Source organism: Balaenoptera ricei, chromosome 9 (assembly GCF_028023285.1).
Source record: "Balaenoptera ricei isolate mBalRic1 chromosome 9, mBalRic1.hap2, whole genome shotgun sequence".
Taxonomy (NCBI): Eukaryota; Metazoa; Chordata; class Mammalia; order Artiodactyla; family Balaenopteridae; genus Balaenoptera; species Balaenoptera ricei.
Window position 1 is genome coordinate 53,249,837 of NC_082647.1, and position 23,133 is coordinate 53,272,969.

General features: G+C 41.0%; 1 protein-coding gene and 1 long non-coding RNA gene across 2 annotated transcripts in view; one reads left to right on the plus strand and one right to left on the minus strand.

Annotated features, from left to right (window-relative positions):
* Positions 1-1,529: 1,529 nt before the first annotated feature.
* On the minus strand, positions 1,530-18,542 carry SRI (sorcin). The gene is made up of 8 exons (XM_059933787.1): positions 18,426-18,542; positions 17,465-17,548; positions 15,338-15,407; positions 8,087-8,130; positions 7,147-7,294; positions 6,802-6,915; positions 5,704-5,762; positions 1,530-4,731 (listed from the first exon to the last, which is right to left on the minus strand). The coding sequence occupies exons 1-8, from the start codon at positions 18,477-18,479 to the stop codon at positions 4,705-4,707; spliced, it is 600 nt and encodes a 199-aa protein (XP_059789770.1). The 5' UTR covers positions 18,480-18,542; the 3' UTR covers positions 1,530-4,704.
* LOC132371955 (uncharacterized) overlaps positions 18,451-23,133 on the plus strand; it is a 329,599-nt gene continuing 324,916 nt past the window's right edge. The window contains exon 1 of the long non-coding RNA XR_009505027.1: positions 18,451-18,676. This is a non-coding gene — a long non-coding RNA (uncharacterized LOC132371955). The remainder of the gene's footprint in view (positions 18,677-23,133) is intronic.

Genomic DNA, 23,133 nt, shown 5'->3' on the forward strand with positions numbered 1-23,133 from the left:
TCTCGTTTTATGAAGTTTCAGATGTGGATTTGTGTTTTGATGGTCAGGCTCTTAAAAAATGCAAAGAGCCCCCAAATCTTTAAACACAGTGGTGCTAAGTTACACTAGATAACACAATACAGAAAGTGCTGATAGGAATTAATACATTTATTCAGTAATAATACAAGAGTTCTTGTTATAATATACATGTGTATCACTGCCTGATGAGAAACCCCACTTTTCTAATCCAGTACAAAATCAAACTGTGATTCTACAGCCAGTCTTTTTAATGGGTAAAAATGACCCAACATCTTTGTTTTGTATGGAAAACTTTTTTTTTTACACTAACTTCAAAGATGCTTAGCAAAGGTTTATTCAGAATAATAAGCACGTGCTCCTTTTTTAACTTGCTGGAAGAGACCTGCCTCTCCAATTTAGCATCACAAAAAGACAACTTCTTTTAAAAACTGAGCGTTTTTACCTAAACATAGCAGTTCATATGTTAGCCAGTGTAGGTCTGCACTGATGTTTTCCACATCTATCATCTTCAAGGGGTGATGTCCCATCTACAGCTAGTGGAAGACACTGCTTGGGGAAGTGTTAATGGCAGCACCGTTTCACTTTTGGTAACCAGGTAATCAGGTGTTATATATTTGGCTTCATTTTAACATTATATTCTCTCGGCTACTCTGCACTTCGGGTTCTTAAGCTACTGTGAACATTATTACTGGGTTTTGGCAAACAGCAACTGAAATATATGGCAACTGCTTTCCAGATCAAGTGCGAATTGTTTCATGGCTGTTCAAGTTATAAAGTTGTTATACTGTAGGTAAACAAAATCTTGCTGTTTTTAAAGGTCACTGTAACTTAAGGTTCAAATTTCTGGCACAATTTTATTAGTATTCACTTCTGAAGCTAATAAGGTACCACACTTTTCTATGTTACTCTTATTGTAACATCAATAAAGTGACTTTCAATAAAAGATTTGTTATTTTGATGCATGACTCCCTTTAATCCTACTTTTCTCCCAGTCACTCTTTCTCTTTCAGAAGCTCTGTGGGCATGCTGCTGGGGGTTCTTTCTTTTCTGTTCCACGCGGTTCTAGAATGGACCATCGGCATGGGGAGAAGTACCATGATCCTTTAGTGAAGCCTGAACGCTTACTTTGTTGGACAGTTGCCCCAGCTGGGTGACATATGGAGTCTTCTCCATTTATCCACCTGCCTTATTTCATGAGCACTTTCTCCCTCACCCTAATAAGGATCAATTTACTATATTCTGTCCTAGAGCCCAGGCAGTGGTGCTTATTTAATGAGTTCACTTGTGTCAGACTGTAAAGCACTGCACCTTGGATGGGCTCAGTTTAGGTCCATGAATTCACTGCCTAAAGAATTTTTGCACCCGGCCTTTTCATCATCTCCCCAGCAGCCCTTTTATCCACCAGTCTTTACCCCAGCACTTGGAACTTCCTTGCCTTCAGCTCCTAGTCTGCTGAGGAAAAAAGCAGTTCTAAGTAAAGTACTGTTTTAATGTGAGAAAAACAGAAGTCATTGACCAAGGGTTTGTACATTTATTATGAGATTAGAAAAATGGTGATTACATATAGCTCCATTTCTTCACTTTATAGTATTTTAGGCATATAATAATCCACTAAGAGAAACACTGAAACAGTAATACACTCAGCAAAGCAAAAGCAAAGTCTAGCTCAGAGATAGCAGAAGTTCTCGCTCACGTGCCGTTTCGCGGACTGACGGTACTGCCTGGGACATCACGCTGAAGTGGAGTCTAGACTTTTTGGCTCAATAGGAGTGAGAGCTCTGATTAATGAAATATGACTGCTGTGGTGCAAATCTATGCCAACTGTCCCCGGGGAAGCACAAGCTTCTTGCGGCCACGTTCCTATGGAAGTGCTCAGAGAGGGCTGTAAGTACTTTATAATCACAAATCTCTTGACACACCATGATAAAGCACTCATCCCCAAAATTAAATTAAATCTTGAGTTGGGGTGATTTGAGGAACTTAATTCTCCAAATGACTGAAGTATTCAAGTTTGAGCTCACAGCTTTATTATGCTCCAACTAGATGCTCTAAGAAAAGTAGACCAAAAAACAGTTTTGAAGAAGGCGGTGAGGCTGCACCGGATGTATATAATGAGTGAAACAGAACCCACCATAAAACAGAAATAAGGCAACACAAGATTCACTTGTAATGAGGATTTTGGCTGTGTTAAAGAAAGAGGATGGATACGTCATGTTTGTCAAGGGGAAGGAAACTTTATAACTGTAGGACATACTGAAGACCAGGCTGTATGCTTTCAGAAAGAAACAGTGAAAGTAGAAGTGGAGGAGATAAGGATATCAATAATTGAAGCTGAATTATTTCCAGAGACATAGTTTTGTAACACTTTAGCACTTACCCAAAAGCAAATTCAGAACCATGACTGATGCAACACAACCTTGGGACCTACCAAAGCAGTCAGATGGTGCAAAAATGGTGCATAACCTTTGGTCAGTAAGGGCCTTCTTCCTTACCACCTTAGTCACCCAGGAAATGACCATTTCCTTACACTATGATTTCCTCAGAGGATCCTGATGAATTTGAAGCCTCCAGGTGCTGGGACTCTGAAGGTGAGTTCCTTGTCCCCTGGTCCTCTGAGCCCCCATTAGTTCTCTTCTGGACAGCTCAGGCTCAGGCCCGGCTTTGTGACCTCACAGACAATATATCTGGAATGAAACCTAGGCTCACCATGAAATTAATAGAAAGCAGGTTGACTCACATTCTGAGATGTAGCCTGAGTGTGACTACATGACAGAAATACATAAGTTAGGGTTTAATAAATATTTGTTAAATGTATATATCTCTCTGTGTGTGTGTGTGTGTGCGTGTGTGTATATATGGGGAGAGAGAGAGCGCGCACGCAATATTTGAAAAAAGTTAGTGGAATGAGGCTAAAGGTGCTTAGAAAATGTTTTATTTTTCATTCGTTGACAACTAATTGATCATCTGAATGGTTACTCTCACACTGTGCCCTAAAATAAGAGATATTTTGCTGGCAGGGAGACTGATTTCATTGTTTTATCTGTTAAGCTCTTTTGCTAAAAAGAGCAAACCAGGCCAGCTTTAAATTTAAGAAACAGAAACATTATTGGTGCTTATCATGCCAACACTTTTTCATATTCGGACTACCCCAGGAGGCATGTATTACCTCCTTTCCAAGATGGGGAAATTGAGGCTCTGAGTTTATCTAAAATGATCAAACCACATATTTAGTAAGAGGCACAGCCAGCATTAGAATCCAGACCTTACTAGTACATGGTTTAAAAATTTTTTTAAAAAATATCTTCCATTATAAATGTAATACTTGCTTGTCAGAGAATATTTGGAAGAGTAGCAGGAAGAGGGAAAATGAGCTCATAATTCTGACTTCCAGTGGAAGCCACATCAACATTTTTGTATACTCTTTCCAGTCCTTTTACTGTGTATATATATATTTTTTAACATCTTTATTGGAGTATAATTGCTTTACAATGGTGTGTTAGTTTCTGCTGTATAACAAAGTGAATCAGCTATACATATACATATATACCCATATCTCCTCCTCTTGCGTCTCCCTCCCACCCTCCCTATCCCACCCCTCTAGGTGGTCACAAAGCACCGAGCTGATCTCCCTGTGCTATGCGGCTGCTTCCCACTAGCTATCTATTTTACATTTGGAGGTATATATAATAAGTCCATGCCACTCTCTCACTTCGTCCCAGCTTACCCTTCCCCCTCCCCATGTCCTCAAGTCCATTCTCTACATCTGTACTGTGTATATTTTTTAATGTAAGTGTGAACACATGGCATATCAAAATGGATGTATCACCATTTTAAAAATTAGCGTCTTCTGATTTTAAAAGGAAAGCACACACATTATAGAAAACTAGGAAAATACTGAAATGCATAAAGGGAATTAGTCACCTAGAATCCCATTAGCCAAAAATAACCACAGTTAATATTTTCATATATTCCTTTAGTCTCTTCCTATCAATTTTCTGTTTTACATCGTTAAGCTCATAATGTTCAAGATTTTTAAGTATAGTTAGCAAAGGTCTACATGGGTGATGACAAGAAGGAACTTGATGACAGGAAGTATTTGCCACTCAAATTATTCAACCAGTTTCCATTTATACAGCCATCAAAATACCTGTAAGCCTTTAAGCTTGTGTTAAGTTTCCACTCAGGAGATTCCTGACATATTACCAGGTTTGTTTTTTTGTTGTTGTTTTTTTTGCATCCAAGTGGGTCTAAACCATTTTACATGACGAGAATACTCCACACATAAAGCTTTCAATACCACGTAAAAGCCCTTCTAAAAGAGGGACAACAGCTGTAGTCTGATGAAAAGGTTTTAGTAGCTTACAATGAAAAATACATAATGTGCCTTAAACAATTTGCACACTTAAATTTACATAAAAGAGGCTTAGCAAGAAAATAAGGCATGATTAACAATGGCTCAAGGAAGTTCTAAATGGTGTTTAACTGACCGGATCTGATATTAATAACATTCCAAAGAATATATTATCAAAACTAAAAACTTCAGTTGTACATAAAGTAATAAACCTTTACAACAGCTGTTAAGGAAAAGTGGCTGTGTAAGTTTGCACACAATTACCAAAGGCAAAGAGCAAAGGAGAACTCCAATCGGAATGAATGTGGATTATCTTCATAGGTCTTCCTCCTGATTTAAACACTCATGACGCACTGAATGAACTGAAAGAGAAAAATCAGCGTTACACTGCAGACCTCAGAACACAGAATACAGCCTAGCTTACTTTCAGGCAGCTTACCTTTTGGTATTCTCATTTGAATTGTGGATTAAAAAAAATCCTTTTCAAAATAGGAGTAAATGATGAGTGGAAAGGTTCATTTTTTGAAGGAAGCAGTCTAATATATAAAACCCAATGGGTTTCTCACATCAAAGCTTCTTACAAGAAGCCGATCTTACCCCAATGGACAAAGAATTATTTAAATTCTAAATAATATCTTACTCTAGACATGGTCATGATCAAAGGCACCTACTCATACAAGTAACAGTACAGTTTATACCATTCTATCCCATGGGGAACTTCAGAACTGCAGTCTTACCCCGCTATTCTACCAGACTGCCTTTAAAACGGTTTATTCCCTTAAAATCTGCTTTATTAAAATAAATTCTAGCATGCCAGTATATGAATGCACAGAAACAGAATATCTGACCCTTCCCTTGCAAATCAGAAACCTGAGTGTAGAAGCATCAGTATTTGCTGTGAAATGTTTGCTTCACCACCAAACACACAGCAATAGACTCTGCCTTTGCTCTCAGTTTTCTTTTGCATTCTTCCAACACCAGTGAGGCCGTGGGCACTGCTAATTCCTGCAGCATTCCTGCAAGGCCAGGCTGATTACCCCTCTTTCAGGGAAAATGGAACTTGGGTCAGGACTTTCAGATATTCCTTAAGTGGTCCTTCTGAGGCCAAAGCCTATGCACTTTCTGCTCTACAGGCCACCTCTCCGTCCTTGGAAACAGAGCGGGACTGTCGCCTGAGAAGTTAATGCACAATGAAGAGAACACACCTTTAAGCAGAAGAAATAAACATGTTTACACACAAGCCTTTTTAAAGTGTACTCATAACTGCAGCAGCTGCTAAACTGAAAATATGTGCATTTTTGTATTTTGTCAGTTCCAAATTTACTGAGACTTACATCATCATATGGGAAATTGACAACACCTTGCTGAGCAGTATCCCGTCTTCGAAAGCTGTCTGTAAAACACCACAGTAAAATTTATGAGTTTTTTTTAAGCATCTTATCTGAAATTATAATAGTTAATTATGTTGGCACTGGGTTCAAAATGCAGTAACATTTAAATTGTACAACCAGCCAGCATAAACAAAAGACCAAAGCAAAGAAACCAACTGTACCAACATGAATAGATTTAATATGCAACCAAAGAACACAACGTGCAGAAGTTGGCCAACTGTCTTTCTCAACATGGAGCTGGAAGAAAACGCCTCATCCCAAAGTCAGTAAAAGCTGCACTGACTTCCAAGACCATTCCTTAATTGTGATGGAAGCACAGTTTCCGACTTCTTAATAACATAGATATTGCTTAATTAGGAAATAGATGGATGGAGTCCTTAATGTGACAAACAGCTGTGCTCAGATATTCCACCCATTTGAGCTCTGTCCTATTAAATGAAAAGGGTTTACTTTAATAAGAAAATCCACCCTCAAATTTGTGTCAGGATGCAAAAAAATCATAAAACCAAATATTAAAAAGGGTAAAAAGCTAAAGAGAGGAACGAAACCAGAAAAAAAATACAAAAGAAAGAAAAAGAATAGAGGGGAGAGAAAAGTAGAGATTATTGATACAGCTACATTTAAGAAGGACATCTGAAACAGAGACCACCATTTTAAATCTTTCCAATAGGAGAAATAGGAAAGAGCTACCAATGGGTAATTTTACTTTTTTCAAGAATTTCACATTCTAGGGAGAAATCACAGAATATTGCTCACACTCTGATCAAAAACATATCAGTTAGCTTGTTATGTTTTGGAACATTTTAGTAAAGTTTAGTTAGGAATTTTTTTGGCCACGCCGCTGGCTTGGGGGATCTTAGTTCCCCGACCAAGGATCGAACCTGGGCCCTCAGCAGTGAGAGCATAGGGTCCTCACCACTGGACCACCAGGGAATTTAGTTAGGATTATTTTAACGGCAGATTACTTAGTAATGTGGAAAAAATTTCTGAGAAAACAGTTATTCTGCCAGACATGCTTAATAGTGATCTCAAAGGACACACCTGTTAGAGCTCGCAGCTTGACGCAGCAGGCGATGTAATCATCGAAGGTGATCTTTCCATTGGTGCTATATCGTTTTGCAATTGAATTCACAGCCTGGGGACTCAACCTAAATCCTGAAAGGAAGAAAAATCATCCAGCCAAAAAAAAAAAAAAATCAAGGATTACAAGAAGACCATTAAAAATAATCAAGCCCCCCCAAATTTTTAGGACTGAGGGCTCATTTAAATTATGAATATGCACTACTTCTACAAATAGAAACCACCTTCATGTAGCACTTAGTTTTAGAAATTAAAAAAAAAATTACTTCTACCAATGAACAGAGAGGTGGAGTCAGTCATACCCACCCATTGTTGTCAGGGCCTTCTGCAATTCCTGGGGATCCACTGTTCCACTCCTGTCGCTGTCAAAACTGATAAAGTGTTGTCTCCAGCCGTTTAGTACAGCCCAGAGTTCTTTAAACTCGTTGAAACCCATTGTGCCTGACATATCTCTCTGAACTGTAATCAAGGATTAGTGCATCTTTATTTTGCAACATTTTCTAATGATTAAATCAAAGATCAAGGATAAGGGAATTTAATATTCTTTCTGCTGAAAAGGTTAAAAATGTTATACATTCTTTTGGACGTGATAGGACAAGAGACTAATGATATAATAAAAAGGGCCTATGGAGAAAAAGTGCTGAGGTACCTATTTCCCCTGGGGAAAAAAGATAATTGATATGATGTGATTACAAGGAAATAATGAAGCCATTGTGAGCCACCTGTCACAACCAAACTGGGCTGCACTTTCTGGGTGGCCCAGGCTATGCTGCTTGTCCTTCTGTCCGGGGTCCTCTTTAGCCCTGACACTCCCTTGGTAAGCCCTCCCAGACCCACTGTTTTCACTTTTGGAAAATGAGGTGGGATGAAAGAACCATACCATCAGCACTAGCTAAACTAGTCTTACAACTGTGATGTGAAAAATCCCATTGCTTGAAGGCCAGGTTTGAATCATGCAGGGCAATCAATGTCACGGTGAAAAAGCCTCCCTGACTGCTCCGGTTTCTATACTTGTTTGTCTTTGATGCTTCCTCAAATTCTTAAATAACGAATGTTTTACTTACTAAACTTGCTTCCTTTTTCACACCAAATACCATCTTGAAAGCTAATGATTTCGGAAAACTTTTTTGTGGTCATTTGTCACTTTGTGTTTACCGGGTATTAATCCTTAGATGAATTCCTTCAGGAAGGATTTTTTTTTAATCCAGAAAAAAATACTCTAGGCCACAGTCAAGGTAAAGGATACATCCAGCATTGAAACCATAAGCCGGCAAGTCTCCAGGTTAAAAGCTGTTAAATCAAGAAAAGTACATACATGTTAATACAATTTCAAAAATTCACATTACATTGGATATGTTCAAATTAATTAGGAATGTGATTATTTATACACCTTTATTTTTATATGCTGCTCAATCTACATGGAACTAAATTCATGGAGCTTTGAAGTAGATTTTTTTTTCCCAGCTAGATAGGGTTCCATCCAGAACCCAAATTTGATTTTAACAACTTTAATAGAAATCTTTTTAAAAAGTTTTGCATAGTACTGTTAATATTTTTAGGTGTGATTTATGGTTTTGAAATTGGGGGGACAAAAGTGTCCTTATCTTTAAGAAAAGTATACACTGAAGTTATTTGTAGGTGGAATAAATGTTAAGAGATCTGGAATTTGCTTTAAAAGAACATGGGCAGGATTATAGATAAAACAAGAATGGCAACACATTGATAACTGTTGAAGCTGAGTGATGGGTATACAGGAGTTCACTGTATAATTACCTCTATTTTTGGATAAGCTTAAACTTTTCTCTAACATAGTTTTTAAAAAGTATTATATTCTTTCTTGCTTTTGAAACTGTAATATAGTGAGTTCAATTCACCATAATGAACCACAATGTATTATTATCCACCATGGTGAATGGGAGGGTTGGGTTGCTTTGTTCCTACTCACAATTGACTCTAGCTGGTTTTGCTAGCTGAGTCTGATCATTTGTTTTTCTTTCTTTTCTGTTTAATGTCAGACACTGAATGGTCACCTCCTACCCCAAACAGCCTATGGCCTCTTTTCATAGACAGTAAGATAAATACGCTTGCTAGAACTGTGTGTTAAACAAGAGCATTCTGGACTAAGACCCGATGACCCACTTAGCGATGGCCACTGTTCAGAAACCTTTTTAGTTTACTTACAGTTCAAGGGTGTTCTGAGGGCATTTCCATACCTCACTTAGACAACCAAGCTAGAATACACTTATTGGTTAATGGCCTACTGGTACTCTAAGCATTAATAAATTAAAAATAAAGAATTCCTTGCACCTTACCAATGACTTTGAGGAAGTATTCTGAGGTACAAAGAAGCTGTAAAACTAGAAGGAAGAAGTGACAAGGGTCACGTGGGCAAAGCTAGCATAAATTTGACAAGTTTGTTAAGATGCACACAGAATTAACATTTCTTACAGCTGTTATTAGCTTCATTTTTATCTCTAACAAAAGTGAACTTAAAACACAACTAAGCTAACTCTTATTACTGTAATGTCTCCAAACATTACAAACTATAGGTTTTGTACTTTTAATAGATTCCTCTGTTTGGCATATCCTGGAACCCTGAAATAAAAGGTTGGGGACTGTTTCTATTTTGGTCCTTCAACCTCCATCTGATCCACAGAGACAATTCTCTGAGGTGAGAGGAGGCAACACTTTTCTACACTTTTGAGAAAGAGTTGGTTGGTTCTTCATTCTGATTTTTAAGTTGTGTGGAGGTATGAAGTCTCTCTAGTGGAGACCAGAGGTTCTCAACCCTTGGGTACTTATCAGAACCACCCAGAGGCTTTAAAAGATCCTGACACCTGGGCTGCACCACAGAACAATTATTATTATTTTTTCAGCTTTATTGAGATAGTATTGACATATAACATTGTGTAAGTTTAAGGTGTACATTGTAATGATTTTCTATACGTATATACTGCAAAATGATTACCATAATAAGGCTAATTAACACACATCCATCACCTCACATAGCTACCTTTTGTGTGTGTGGTGAGAAGTTTTAAGATGTACTCTCTCAACAACTTTTGTTAAGTATAGTCACCACCACCACAGAACAATTAAATCAGAATCTGACTGTGGGACTCAGGCGTTAGTTTTGTTTTGTTTTTTTAAAGCTTCTCAGATGATTCTAGTGAGTAGTCAAGATTGAGACCACTCTTCTACTCAAAGTGTGATTCCTGGACTAGCTGTTATTAATATCACCTGGGAGCCTTTGTTTCTTCTTTGTTTTTTTCTTTTCGTTTTTCTTTTTGTGGTTTGATGGTGTATGGTCAGGCCACTCAAGATGGCTGTCCTCTTGCTCTCTGTACATCCGCTGCCCGACCAGGGCCTGCGTCACCTCTACCCCACGCACAGGACTGGCCTTCCTACGTACTTGCCCTGGGCCCCAGCTGGTGACTGTTCTTATCGAAGGGGCGGTGAGTGCCCCTCTGCTGGCTTCCCTGGTAACGAATGAGCCCACGTGAGGTAACCCCGCCTTGTAACTGGCAGTCTCCCCTTCCCCTCTGGAGTGAAGCCTGCTGCCATGTCCCGCCGGCCTTCTGCTGCACACGGTGGGGTGCCGCTCCAGGACCTGGCTTCAGACGTGTAAGCTCCCACGTCCATTAAACCACTGATGTCTCTGTAGCTGACTCCGGGCTCTTTCTTCGGTCTTAAAACTGGGCAAGCGCAGGCCTTGTAACAGATGGTTTTCTTTTGTATTACACTTGTGTTCAGTTCTTTTTGGTTTTTGTGAATCTACTGTATGTTTTTGATTTGTGGTTACCCTGTTTTTCAAGTATGTTAACCCACTACTATATCTAGTTTCTTTAGACTGATAGTCATATAGGCTCAAATACATTCTGAAAAAAAAAACACCACATTTTCTTACTGTCCTCCCCCACATTTTATGATTCTGATGTTCTTTTACATCTTCACGTTTATCCTTTTGCTCTTCACTGCAGTTATCGTTGCTTCCAAAAATATTTTGGGGATTTTTTTTTTTTTTTAATCTGGATACTGGCTTATTTAAATGATTTACTTTCCAATTGTGCTTTTCTCTTTCCTATAGATTCTTGCTTCTTTTCTATTTAGAGAAGCCCTTTCAATATATCTTTTAGGATATGTTTAGTTTTGCTGTATTCTTTTAGTTTTTGCTTGTCTGAGAAATCCTTTCTCTTACTCTAAATGATAATCTTGCTGGGTAGAATATCCTAGTTCGCAGGTTTTTCCCTTTCAAGACTTTGAATATATCATGCCACTCCCTTCCGGCCTGCAAAGCTTCTGTAGAGAAATCAGCAGATGGCCTTATGGGTGTTCCCTTGTAATTAACTCTTTGTTTTTCCTCACCTGGGAGCTTTTAGAACTGCAGCATCTCAGCCCTTAACATAAACCAACAAAATCAGAATCTGCGCTTTTAACAAGATCCCCAGGGGATATATATTCACATTAAAGCAGCTGGTTCAACCTGGACCAGCAGGCCCGGAAACCCGTTTAGAGATGCAGATTCTCAGGTCTCACCCCAGATCCTGATGAGAAACGCTAGAGCAGGCCCGGCAATCTGGTCTCAGCAAACCTTCCAGGTGACGCTGCAGCTGCTGCAGTGTAAGGACTGCTGCTCCAGAGGGCCTGACAACCACAGGACAGCGCCAACCACAGGACACGGCCAGCTGTGTTTGCATGTAGAGCGAGGCTTCTGGCGGCCAGGAAGCAGCCAGTCCCTGTCTCCCAGGTCTATGAATGACACCATTACCCACTCAGCCCCCTGAGCCAGAAACCTGGGCAAGTCCACAATTCCCTCTCCCTTGACATTTGATCACCTTCTGAACAGCCTTAGGACCCATCCAACTCCAGCCCCACTGTCCTATCCCCAGTGTAGTCAGCACTTCTCTCAGCTGTTTGACTCCAAGGGCCACCTAACTGGTATCCCTGACTCCCCACGTTCCCCACACCCATACTCCCCAATTTGGTCTTCCTCGCACAGCCAGGGTAATAGGTGCTCTTCTACTTAAGACCCAGTGGAGGTGTTCCACTGCCCTCAGGATGAAGTCCAAACACCTTAATTGGCATATAAGGTCATACACATATTTTATCAGTTCAGCTCCTTTCCTACTGTTCATTCAACCCCGTAAGCTATCTCTGGTCAATTTCTCTCAGTTCCTTGATTGAACCATCCTCCCTCTCATCTCTGGGTACACACTGTTCTATTGGCCCGGCACACAGCTTCCCTACCTCACTCACTTCTTGGTCTGCATCATTTCTGCTCAACTTTCATTTCTCCTCAGCTGAGGTATCGATTCCGCAAGGAAAACTTTCCTGACCTATGTCTGGGTTACTGGCCCCTCTGATGTGACCCCACAGCTTACAGTAAAAGGTAAACCCGTCACCTACCCCAGCGCTTTGCACCGCGTTCCCCAGGCACTGTTGGCACTTGCAGACCCCAGCACCTACCACGTGGTAGGTGTCCATTAGAAATGTGTTGGTTGGCCAAATGAACGAGTGAGACTGAATTCTCATCCCTATGCAGGAAGCTGTATACCCCTCTCAGAGAGCCTAAGGAGGATATAGTTTTTAAACGGACTCTTCTGATTTTCACTGATACTTAAAAGTAATGTATAATCCCTTAGGTAAATATCAGTCTTTCTTCAGTCAAAATTCAAATATGGGTATATGATTTTTCCATTTTAGGAAGTCTTCCATACTCATTAATTCATCAAATGCCTATTAAATATTCATTATGTGCAGGGCTCAGGGTACCAGGGACATTGGAGATACAAACATGACACTGGAACCTGGCCCAGCTGACAGTCTAAAGTTAAAGATAAGTCATGTGCACAACATAGAGGATGGTAAGCCATAATGGAGGCACCCAAAACTACCAGATGTTGAGGAGAGGCTCCTTCTTGGTAAGAAATACTTCATAGAAGCAGCAGCATTTAAGCCAAGTTTTGAACAACAGAAAAGACTGGGGACATCTGGTGACAGCCACGTAGAGCTAGGGACCTGCATAAGCACAGAGAGAAGCAGTGAGGTCCGGACAGGCAAAGGAAGTGGGAGAAGTTACCGTTAGATGAGGCTGCATCACTGAGGAGACGGAATTTCTGCGAGGCTGTCTGGCTTTTGTTTTATATGGGCACCATGGAGCTACTCAGGATTTTTAGAGGAGGAGAGTGACAGGTTAGAGCTCTTCGCCAGGGAGAACAGAAATCTGTTCCTCTTTTGTGAGAGGACTGAGAAGGGAGGGAATGAGGTAGGCAGTGAACAAAACAGAAAAGTCACCATTCTGGGCAGTTCCAATGAGTTAGAACACTGACACCTAATAAGTTTGGGTGAGGAGAACCCTTGTTCAATTTTAATAGTATTTTTCTTTCCCCAGAAAGAGCTTTTACTAATGCTAATCCTATTTTAAATAATTTCAAAAGAATCTTTGTTATAATTTTATCTTGACTCTTATCTCCTTTCTCCTGTTCATTCTGCTAAAATACCTCAAACAACTTTTCTTCTAGTGGAAATCCACAATGTAACAGACCTAGCAGGAGAATCCCACCTGCAGTTGTTTCTCTCAACCTTACCACAGAGGAACAACTACTACACTCGAGGAAAACAGAGCAACTTCCCTCATCAGCGCCACCTCTAGGCATGACTACTCCCTCTTAAACTGGTTAAGAAGGTGCCATAGGTTTCTCTGTCCCCCCTGCCACCCCTAGACCCCGTCCGCACCTTCTGGCTTGGAAGCTGGGTTGAAAAGACCAATGGCTGTATAACTTCTGCGTTACAACACTCACTCTGACATCTCACAACCAAGATGGTTTTGTGGTTCATTACAGCCTCCATAACCAGATGACAGCAAGCAAATTAATTCAAACACATGATCCAGATGATTCAGGATATGTCTTTTCTATAACTCAGTGATCTAAGATCATTAGTAAATGCAGCTTTCTCAAATGAAATTTTTAAAAGGACTGCTCTCCAAGGATGTAATGCCCACTTTGTTCGATTTGAAAACCGGCCACACCTCTTCTACTGAAAGGGTGTAGAGTAGAGTAATAGTCTATGTTGTGACATGGCTCACTTCTGTAAACTCTGCTATTAGACCTTCTTTGTTCACCAGCTCCAATTGCTTGAGGTTAACAACTAACAATTTAAAGGTATTGCCTACAATAGTTTAAAAAAAAAAAAAAATCCCTAATCTAGAAAAGGGCTTCTTTTGTTTAGGACCAGGGTAGATGACAGAAATGCAAAAGGTTCCTCTTTTGTATTAACTCCCACAACTAGGAAATGTTAATTGGATACTGAAGTCATAAAACAAAGGATGATAAAAATGGATATGCAAGTAGTTTAAAAAGAGAGCCACCTAGTAACTGTGCCATATCAAACAGTCAAAAATGGCCACTACGGGTCCTCAAGTGTGAATTCTAGTTTGAATGTTGTTTTTTTTTTTTCTTAAGGGATCTTAGTTCCCAACCAGGGATCGAACCCGGGCCCACCGCAGTGAAAGCACCGAGTCCTAACCACTGGACCGCCAGGGAATTCCCTAGTTTGAGTGTTTTAATTCACAGCTTACTGGGAAGTTGAGGCTTCGATCTGATGTTCTGTCTCAATTAACAACTGGCAGAGAAGGTGCTAGGTCACGTACATTAGCCAAGACACTATTCTCTATCATGGTCAAGACATGATTTGAAGGGAAGCATGTGGCATGTGTGGGATGCAGCATCTTGGCAGGAGTTCCCTCTCTGCAGCTCATGCAGAGTCAAAAGGCAGGAAGCAGGTGTAAGTACAGCGGCAGTCTGTGAGGAACTGGGGGGTGGCAGGAAGGAGGACTACGCTAAAGAGTTTAGAAATTAGGAAGGGCACGTCTTACTTAGCCTGATGTAGAAAGAGGAAAGACCTGGGGGATGTCAAGGCGAGCGTTCATGCTGCCCGGAGCTGAGACCAGGAGTGCAGAACTGGCTCCTTGAGGACTAGGGGTTGGGGACCAGGCACCGGGGAAAAGGGAGGGTAGGACCAACTACTCAGAACTAGGCATGCAGGACAGGCCACTCTGGGACCAGGTGCACAGGACCAGCCACTCAAAGCCCTAAGTGCCACCAGGCTCAGAGACAGAATAAGCTCTTGGCAAACAGCAGTGAATGTTAGCTCCTATCATTAACGACACCTGACCTGGTGGATTTCATTTCAGCACCTTACCTCATTTTCTGAGGAGGCCACATAGACTGTCATTGGTTTGAATGGTTCCAGATACATGGAACCCAAATCCAAGACACCCACTAAACCGGTGGGTGGTGTGGAATGATTCAGTAAGAACTGTTTTCAAATTAACATTCTGAAATACAAAAGAACCAACCGAATTCAGCTTTTGAAATTCTTAACTTTGCTGCATCAGAAAAGCTCAGATTCCTTGAAGGCTATAATAATCACAAGTAACATCTGAAATATGAAACACAAGAGTATTTCTAGAGACACTTTGGGGCTCCTAACTTACGCTTGTATCCTCCAGCAATGCCCGACTGTGTCAGGCATCTCTGCAATTCATCAGCATCTATTTGGCCATCCTTTAAAAAAAAAAAATAGGAAAAGGAATCACAATCATGATTTGTACTTTCTAGTTCTTTGTTTACATTCAGTATTCAGTATTCAGTGTAGCAATAATGGTAAAGAAAATGAATATTATCATGCATGAGAGTTTTTTTAAAGGGATGCCTGCCAAAAGTAGAAAGAAAGACAAATTGTTAAGGCCTCTTCCACAAATGTATAATTAGGGCCATAAACAAAAAATACATTTCTTAATACCTAGGTAAAGTGGGCATTCAATTTCAGGCTTTATTTTAAATAATCATTACACAAGAATTAACCAAGTCTGAAAGCTGCTTACACCTATACTTCAGAGGAAATGATGAAAAGGTATTGGTAATACTAAATTCCCGAATTAGACTTGGCATAAATGTTCTCAAGTATAAGGTTCCTCTTTTAATAAAACAGTGAGGTGAATTCAGTTTCTTCCACTGAGACATAATATTTTTAAATGTATGAATAAAACTAGTTTCTGTCTTGAACTACTCTCAGTCTGAGCTAGGAATCTGCCAAAGCAAGCGTTTTAAAATAAAATTATTTATGTAGTTGATTAAAAGTCTTATTACTCTTTCTAGCTTGTTTTTTTGTCAGGGTGTGTGGAGAGCAGGGTACACAGATGACATCAGTAAATGAAAAGTCTGGTTCCCACAGAAAGCGTCCTCTGTGATCACCTTTGCTTATGATGTGATGAATTGTTTTCTTTGGATCACGATTATACCTGGGAGACAGGTTCCCCGTGCTTATTCACTGGCTGACCTAGGTCAGAACTAGATAACATGTTATTTTTAGGGATTTTAAAATAAAATACCTCAATCCTCAAGTCCATGACTATTATATGTTCTAGACGAGGGGCATGATCAATAATGTGAAAACCGATGGACATGCTGCTGCAGGCCGGGGCTGCTGAAAGCTAAGCGGGGGGGGGTCACTTACATGGCTGCAGGCACAGGCAGTCTAAGAATAAGGAGTCTTGAGCTTTGCTGTGTCTTGTGGTTTCAAAGATACTGATCACTAACAGATGAAGCAGATACTTAAGGGGCAGCTCTTTCAGTTTTAGACTCAATTTTCCAGTGTTTCTCAAACGGTATTTCTTAAGAGTGCTATTCTAAAAGGTGGTTGTAGGTTGTTATTCCATAATAGTCTAAGGCATTTTCACATTAAGATTGTGTTATTTCTAGCTTTTGATCAAAACAAAGCTAAGCTGAATTCATAAGCACAGACACCCCCTCTGGACATGTTTGGGTTATACCAACAGTCTATTTACCATATACATTCAGTGACCTGGGAGCTGGGGACGGGGCCTCCCTCAAGATGCACTACCGCCTGTCATATGACTTAGAATGTAAAGAAGTGAATGGTCTTGGGGTGCTGACCTTAATTCTCTCTCTGGGTCAGTAGACCACAACACCTAATAAGGACATGGAAGAGCTGACCTAGTAACAGCATCTGCATCAAAGAGGAACTAAACCGTTCAGAAGATTAACTTCCTGATAGTAAGAAAAATATAGTACCTTTCTTATTTTGAAGCTGGTGGGTTTTTACCATAAATACCTATTTCCTAAGGGGGTCACTGATTAACAACCAAACTCTACCCAAAGAAAGTAGCCCCTAGAATCTGGCTACAGAATTACTAGTACCACATGCTTTTAATTGTACAAAGAAGGGTTTAATGTTCAGCAGATCTGGTATTTCTTCTCTGGAAACCACTATGGACCCTGACAATTCAGTTGTAAAGACATCTTTCTACCTTACATATCTTCAAAGCACACTTACACTAGCCTGTTCTGTTGAATCTGACCCTAATTCAATCACAAGTTTAGTTCTGAATGTAACATAAACACAAGTAACCCTTTGATCTAATTTGTTCTGAATATTCAAAAATAAGTAACTGCCTATGAACTTCTCTCTTTTTTTTTTTCTTGTGCAGAAGCAAAGGAATTCTTTTCCAGAGGAAAGGCTGTTTTTCTGTGCCACTATAACAAAGGTTAATACAAATGTAGAATCTGACAGTCCTTTAATGTTAAAGGGAAAAGCTAACCTGTCCAGCTACAGCAGCAAAGTAACCATACAGCGGATCCTGAGTTTGTCCGGGAAACGCAGGCCCTCCGGGAGCCCCTCCATACTGTAAGACAGGAAACAAATGCATCATTCCGCTGACCAAGTTTTATTCTTTCACCACTGAGTGCCTCATGCAAAGCCAGGCAATTGCCAGGCCTTCGCTGTGAGTCGTTTGCCACCCGGAACTCTCTACCTGCAATCATTCCTCCTCTTTCTCCCATTCTCACCCCGTTATAATTTAAAAACCGGCAGCTAGGGTCAAAATGAGTAGTCTTGACAGTGACATCAGTGTAAGTGAAGCAACTTTACAAATCCCCGTAAACCCGCAGGCTACTGAGATAAACGCAACCTGGGCATGCAACTTACATTTTTCTAGCGTTCATGGTATTTTTAAAGCGTTTTGAGACAGGTGTAGCCTCGGGAGGGGTGAGGTGTGTCAAGGCGAGGGAACTTTCTCTTTTGGAAACAGTTCCCACGACGACGCGCATCCCTGATGCAGGGCGAGGCTGCCTTCCTCCCGGAGGTCTTTGACTCTAACGGACTTTCCCTGACTTTCCTGTTCTTCCCACTTTCTTTCAGAGAGGGAGAAGTGGACCGCAGGACTATTCTAGATTAAAATGGCTGTTGCTCTCAGGAAAGGCGGAGAGGAAGGCAACACCCCATGTGCACGATTTCACGCCGCGGATCCGGGAGTCACAGGGTGGGCTCCTTGGGTCAAAACCACCCGTGCCCCGGCCCCGCGCAGCCAGCCGGGGGGAGAAGGGCTAGAGGGAAAGTGGGCGCTGGAGACAGAGGCCGGTCGGCAGGGGCCCGGGGCGAGGCGGCTGACAGGGCGGGGGCGCCCGGGAGCCGCCCCCGCGCAGTCGCCACGCGTGGCCTCTCGGCGCCCCCGGCGTCCAGGGGTCGCACCCCAGCCGCGAGCCCGGGCGGGCAGCACTCACCCCGCCTGCGTAGTAGCCGCCGCCGCCGGCGCCAGGGTGCCCGGGGTACGCCATGCTGCCCTCTGTGCCGCAGCCCTGCGCCTCCCGCCTCCCCGCCGCGGCCGCCTCGGGCCGCACCACCGGAGCCCACGGGGGACGCACTTCAGGCTCGCCGGCCCTGTCAGGCTCCACTCCCGGCCCCTCGCCCCCTCCTGCGCTCCGCCCGGTCTCTGGTGTTTTATGTACTCAGGCCCTGACGAATCGGAAGTCCGGTAAGTGCCTTCAGACCCGCGATACAATTCGCGCCGGGGACTCTCCTCCCTTCGAAACGAATGGCACGTTCCGACACTAACCCAGTTCCCGGGGTATTCTTTTTCTCTTCCTGCTTGGACATCTTCTGTTACGCTTTTTATTTTAAATAACTTTACTGGACAGGCCTACGGGCTCTAAGCAGAGTGCGGTATTGGGGGAAGGGGCTGAAGGCTTTAGGGCAGCTCTTAGGTGCTTTCGGGGAAAGGAGACCTCGTCGAAAAATCAAAATTTGAAAGCGCCCTCGGGAAACAGGAATAAACTTGAGGAACAGAGAGCTGGGGAGCGTTGGCTGGCGTTTGCACGTATCACTGAACAAGAACGGCGTGTTTCCTTGCTAGGGGACACTGTCATCTCCTGGCTAAGCTGGGTGTGACTCGGCTGTGGCCTGGGGAGTATAGAGAGCATTTACTGGGCAGGGCAGCCTCGCCCAGATTGTTATTAGAAATTGAGTTGTTTGAATTATCTGGATGATTTAGGCAAAACAATCCCATTCTCCGAAATTACTCAGCTACTTTTTATGCAAGAAAAGTTTAGCGCAAGCTGAGAGTGTGCTGGTAAATATTCAGGAGGGTGAGAGAGCTGGAACTTGGAACTTCACTCAGTTGATTCAGGAAACGGTTTTCTTTACTTAACACAGTTTTCTTTTTCCTAAACAATTTGAAGCAATTCAGATGTGAGATTTTTGTTTAGTTTGGTTTCATGTAATTTCAGTCACGCAGAATGTTTTTCTGAATTTTAACGTTTTAAGAAATGCAATAATGAGCAAGATTCGCAGTATTTGCTATGGAGGTTGCACGGAAAAATTGAATGAGTCATGAACGTTTAACAAATATTGGCGCACCCGCTGTGTGAGGTACTATGCTTGTTCACCGTGGTGGACCGGGTTCCTCCATACTGAGTTCCTTGTCTGTGTTCTCACTAGAGTCATTGTTTTCCTCTTATGTATAAACTTCCGTCTCAGGTCCTCTTTTTGGATACCCAAATGCTAAAAGCCAAAGTCCTGAATTGTGAGAAAATTCTAATAGTCCCTATTGTCTTGCATCAAATAAACTATATATTACTTGCTTTGTGTTTGATTCAGGAAGTTGATTACTGTTTTCAAATACCACAGCCATCATCAACGTAGATTAGACATATGAGTCCTTTGGCCTATGTGGAGTTTTTGGGTTTTTTCTCCCTACTATTTTTTATTGTGGTAAGAGCACAACATGAGATCTACCCACCGAACAAATTTTTAAGTGTACCATGCACTTTTGTTAAAAGCATGCAGTGTTATACAGAAGATCTCCAGAACGTTTCCCCTCACATGACTAAAAATCTATACCAGTGAACAACTCCCCATTTCCTCCTCTCAGCCCCTGGCAACCACCATTCTACTTTGTTTCTATGAGTTTGACTACTTTAGATGCCTTATATAAGTAGAATCATGCAATATTTGTCTTCTTGTGATTGACTTGTTTCACTTAGCATACTGTCCTTGAAGTTCAATCATGTTGTAGAATATGATAGGATTTCCTTCTTTTTTAAGGCTGGATAACAATGCATTGTATGTAATATACCACATTTAAAAATATTCATTCATGCATAGATGGACATTCGGGTTGCTGCTACATCTTGGTTACTGTGAATAATGTTGCAGTGAACATGGGTGTAAAATCTCTTTGAAATCCTGTTTTTAATTATTTTGAATATATACCCAGAAGTGGGGTTGCTAGATCATATGGTAGTTTTAATTTTCTGAGGAACTTCCATACTGTTTTCATAGCAGCCTCACCATTTCTAATTCCTACCAATAATGTGCAGGAGTTCCAATTTCTCCAAATACTTGCCAACACTTATTGTCTATTGTTTTTGTTTTGATAATAGACATCCTGACAGGTATGAGGTGATATCTCATTGTGGTTTTGATTTGCATTTCCCTGATAATTAGTGATATTGAACATTTTCCCATATACCTGCTGTTCATTTGTATGTCTCTTTTGTGAAAATGTCTGTTTAAGTTTTGAGCCCATTTTTAAATTGGGTTATTAGGTTTTTTTTTTTTACCATTGAGTTGCGGGAGTTCCTTATGTATTTTAGAGACTAGCTCCTTGTCAGATATATGGTTTGCAAATATTTTCTGCGATTCCATGGGTTGCCTTCTCATTCTGTTGTTTCTTTTGCTGTGCAGAAGCTTTTTAGTCTGATGTAGTCCTACTTATTTATTTTGTTTTTGTTGCTTGTGCTTTTGTTGTCATAGCCATGAAATCATTGCCAAGACCGATGTGACAAAGCTTTCCCTCTAAGTTTTCTTCTAGAAGTTTTACAGTTTTAGGTCTTACATTTAAGTCTTTAATCCATTTTGAGTTGATTTTTGTGTATGGTGTAAGATAGGGGTCCAATTTTGTTCTTTTGCATGTGGATATCCAGTTTTCCCAGCACCATTTGTTGAAGAGGCCATCCTTTCTCTATTGTGTAATTTTGGCATTCTTGTCCAAGATCAGTTGACTGTATATGCATGGATTTATCTCTGGGCTCTCTATTTTGTTCCTTAGCCTCTGTTTTGAAGTCTGTTTCTTCCAACTATAAGGAATAGAGGTGAGGGCTGAACTCAAAGTTGAGTGTAAGCTCCTCCAAGACTCAAGTTTGAAAGAAGTATAAAAAATATTTGTAAGAATGCAGAACTAGTTTTATGGATAAGCATCTATGCTCATGGTCATTTCAGTTGTCTTTAACACCTTCCTACTGCCCTGCTGCTAAAGAATTGAATTTAATGGAGTGCTACAAATGAAATTCTCACAATTATTGCTAACAAATTGGTAAGCTGCTGCTGCTTTAATTTATGGAAAAATTTGTGGCAACTAATAGTAACAGACACATATATAGTACTTAATATGTGCCAGACTGTTTTCTAAGCGCTTTATATATTTGCTTAATCCTCATAAAACCCCATGAGATGGATGCTGTTATCCTCTATATCCAGTTGAGGGTACAGAGGAGGTGAGGGAACTTGCCCAGAGCTGAATTATGTTACCGGGCTGTCTGGCTCCCGGAGTCTGTGCCCCGCATCAGGGGGCTGCAAACTTTGTAAAGGGCCAGATAGTAAATAAATTAGGTTTTGTGGGACGTACAGTCTCTGTAGCAACTACTCAGTTCTCCCCCTGTACCATGCAAGCATCCATAGACAAATCACAAATGAATGGCTGTGGCTTTGTTCCAGTACAACTTTATTTATGGACACCAGAATTTGCATTTCATATAATTTTCACATGTCATGAAATATTACTCTTTATTTTATTTTTTCAATTATTAAAAAAAAGTATTTATCATTTAGGTCCCAGGTGTATAAAGGCAGGAAGTGGGCCAGATTTGTCCCTTGCATAGCAGTTTGCCAACCATTGTTTCAAACCGCAAACACTGTTGCAAACCGCAAACACTGTTGCAAACCCCTCCAGGATTCTGGTTTATGACTCTGGGAGAATAGCATGTTAGCAAATGATATTGGTTTAAAGATAAAGCTTATAGGTACTGGTGGCTCAGTTACCCTGAGAAATGCTGACCTCCCTGGGGTAGGATCCTATGTATAGAGTGGCTTCCAGTAAGATGGTCAAAAGGAAAACCCTGAAGCTCTGACTCATTGGTCTCAGTCTTGCCCTTTGTAGTAGCAGCCAGGGGCGTGCACCATGACAAAGCTGGATGCGAGCCTAGCTTTTAAATGTTATTCATGTAACGTGGATTCTTTCTTTATGGCTGAGTATTGCCAAGCCTAAAAAAAAAATCAGGAAAAAATAAAGATTCAATAAGAACTCTACAAGAATAGAGGTGAATACAGACAATTTACTTTTATGGTTTTGATATTCATTCCAATGGAAGGGGTGAAAGTGGAGAGTGAGAGAAAAGAGCAGCTTTACTAAGTCCTTGGTTTGTGCCACGTGTTGGCCTAGGTACTTCCCTATGGTTGCACTTCAAGAACATTACCTTGGAAAAGAGAGGCAATTATCCACATTTTATAGATGAGGAAATTGAGGTATAGGTAACTTCCCCAAGGTTACAGACCAGGTCTTGAGCCCAACTGATTTATCCATCTCTAAAGCAAGGGTGTTTAAAATGTAAACAAACTACAAAGATGCTAAACCAAGCTTACATTTTCCCCATCATTGTGCCGCTTCCTGAGGAATTTGGGCAGAAGAGGGGCTGCCAGAGAAGAATCTTAAGGGTAAAAAAACCCTCCAAAGTTTATAAGTATCAGCCTTGGGCAAGAACACAAATCATCCAAGAAATAGTTCAGAGCGAGAGAATCTACTCCTTGTATCTGTTTTAATTTTGAACCAAATAAAAACCCCAGTGGAATAAGAACTCATTCTTATCTTATTCCTATACCTTCAAATCACAGAATCCTAGATATGGACACTAAAATCCTCACGTCATTTAAAGAAAC

Coding starts and splice junctions, on each gene's coding strand:
- SRI (XM_059933787.1), bottom strand. CDS start 18,479: ATGGCGTACCCCGGGCACCCTGGCGCCGGCGGCGGCGGCTACTACGCA. Junction 15,408..17,464: donor TTGCTGCTGTAGCTGGACAG/GTTAGCTTTTCC, acceptor TTTTTTTTAAAG/GATGGCCAAATAGATGCTGA. Junction 8,131..15,337: donor CATTGCTGGAGGATACAAGC/GTAAGTTAGGAG, acceptor TTGATTTAACAG/CTTTTAACCTGGAGACTTGC.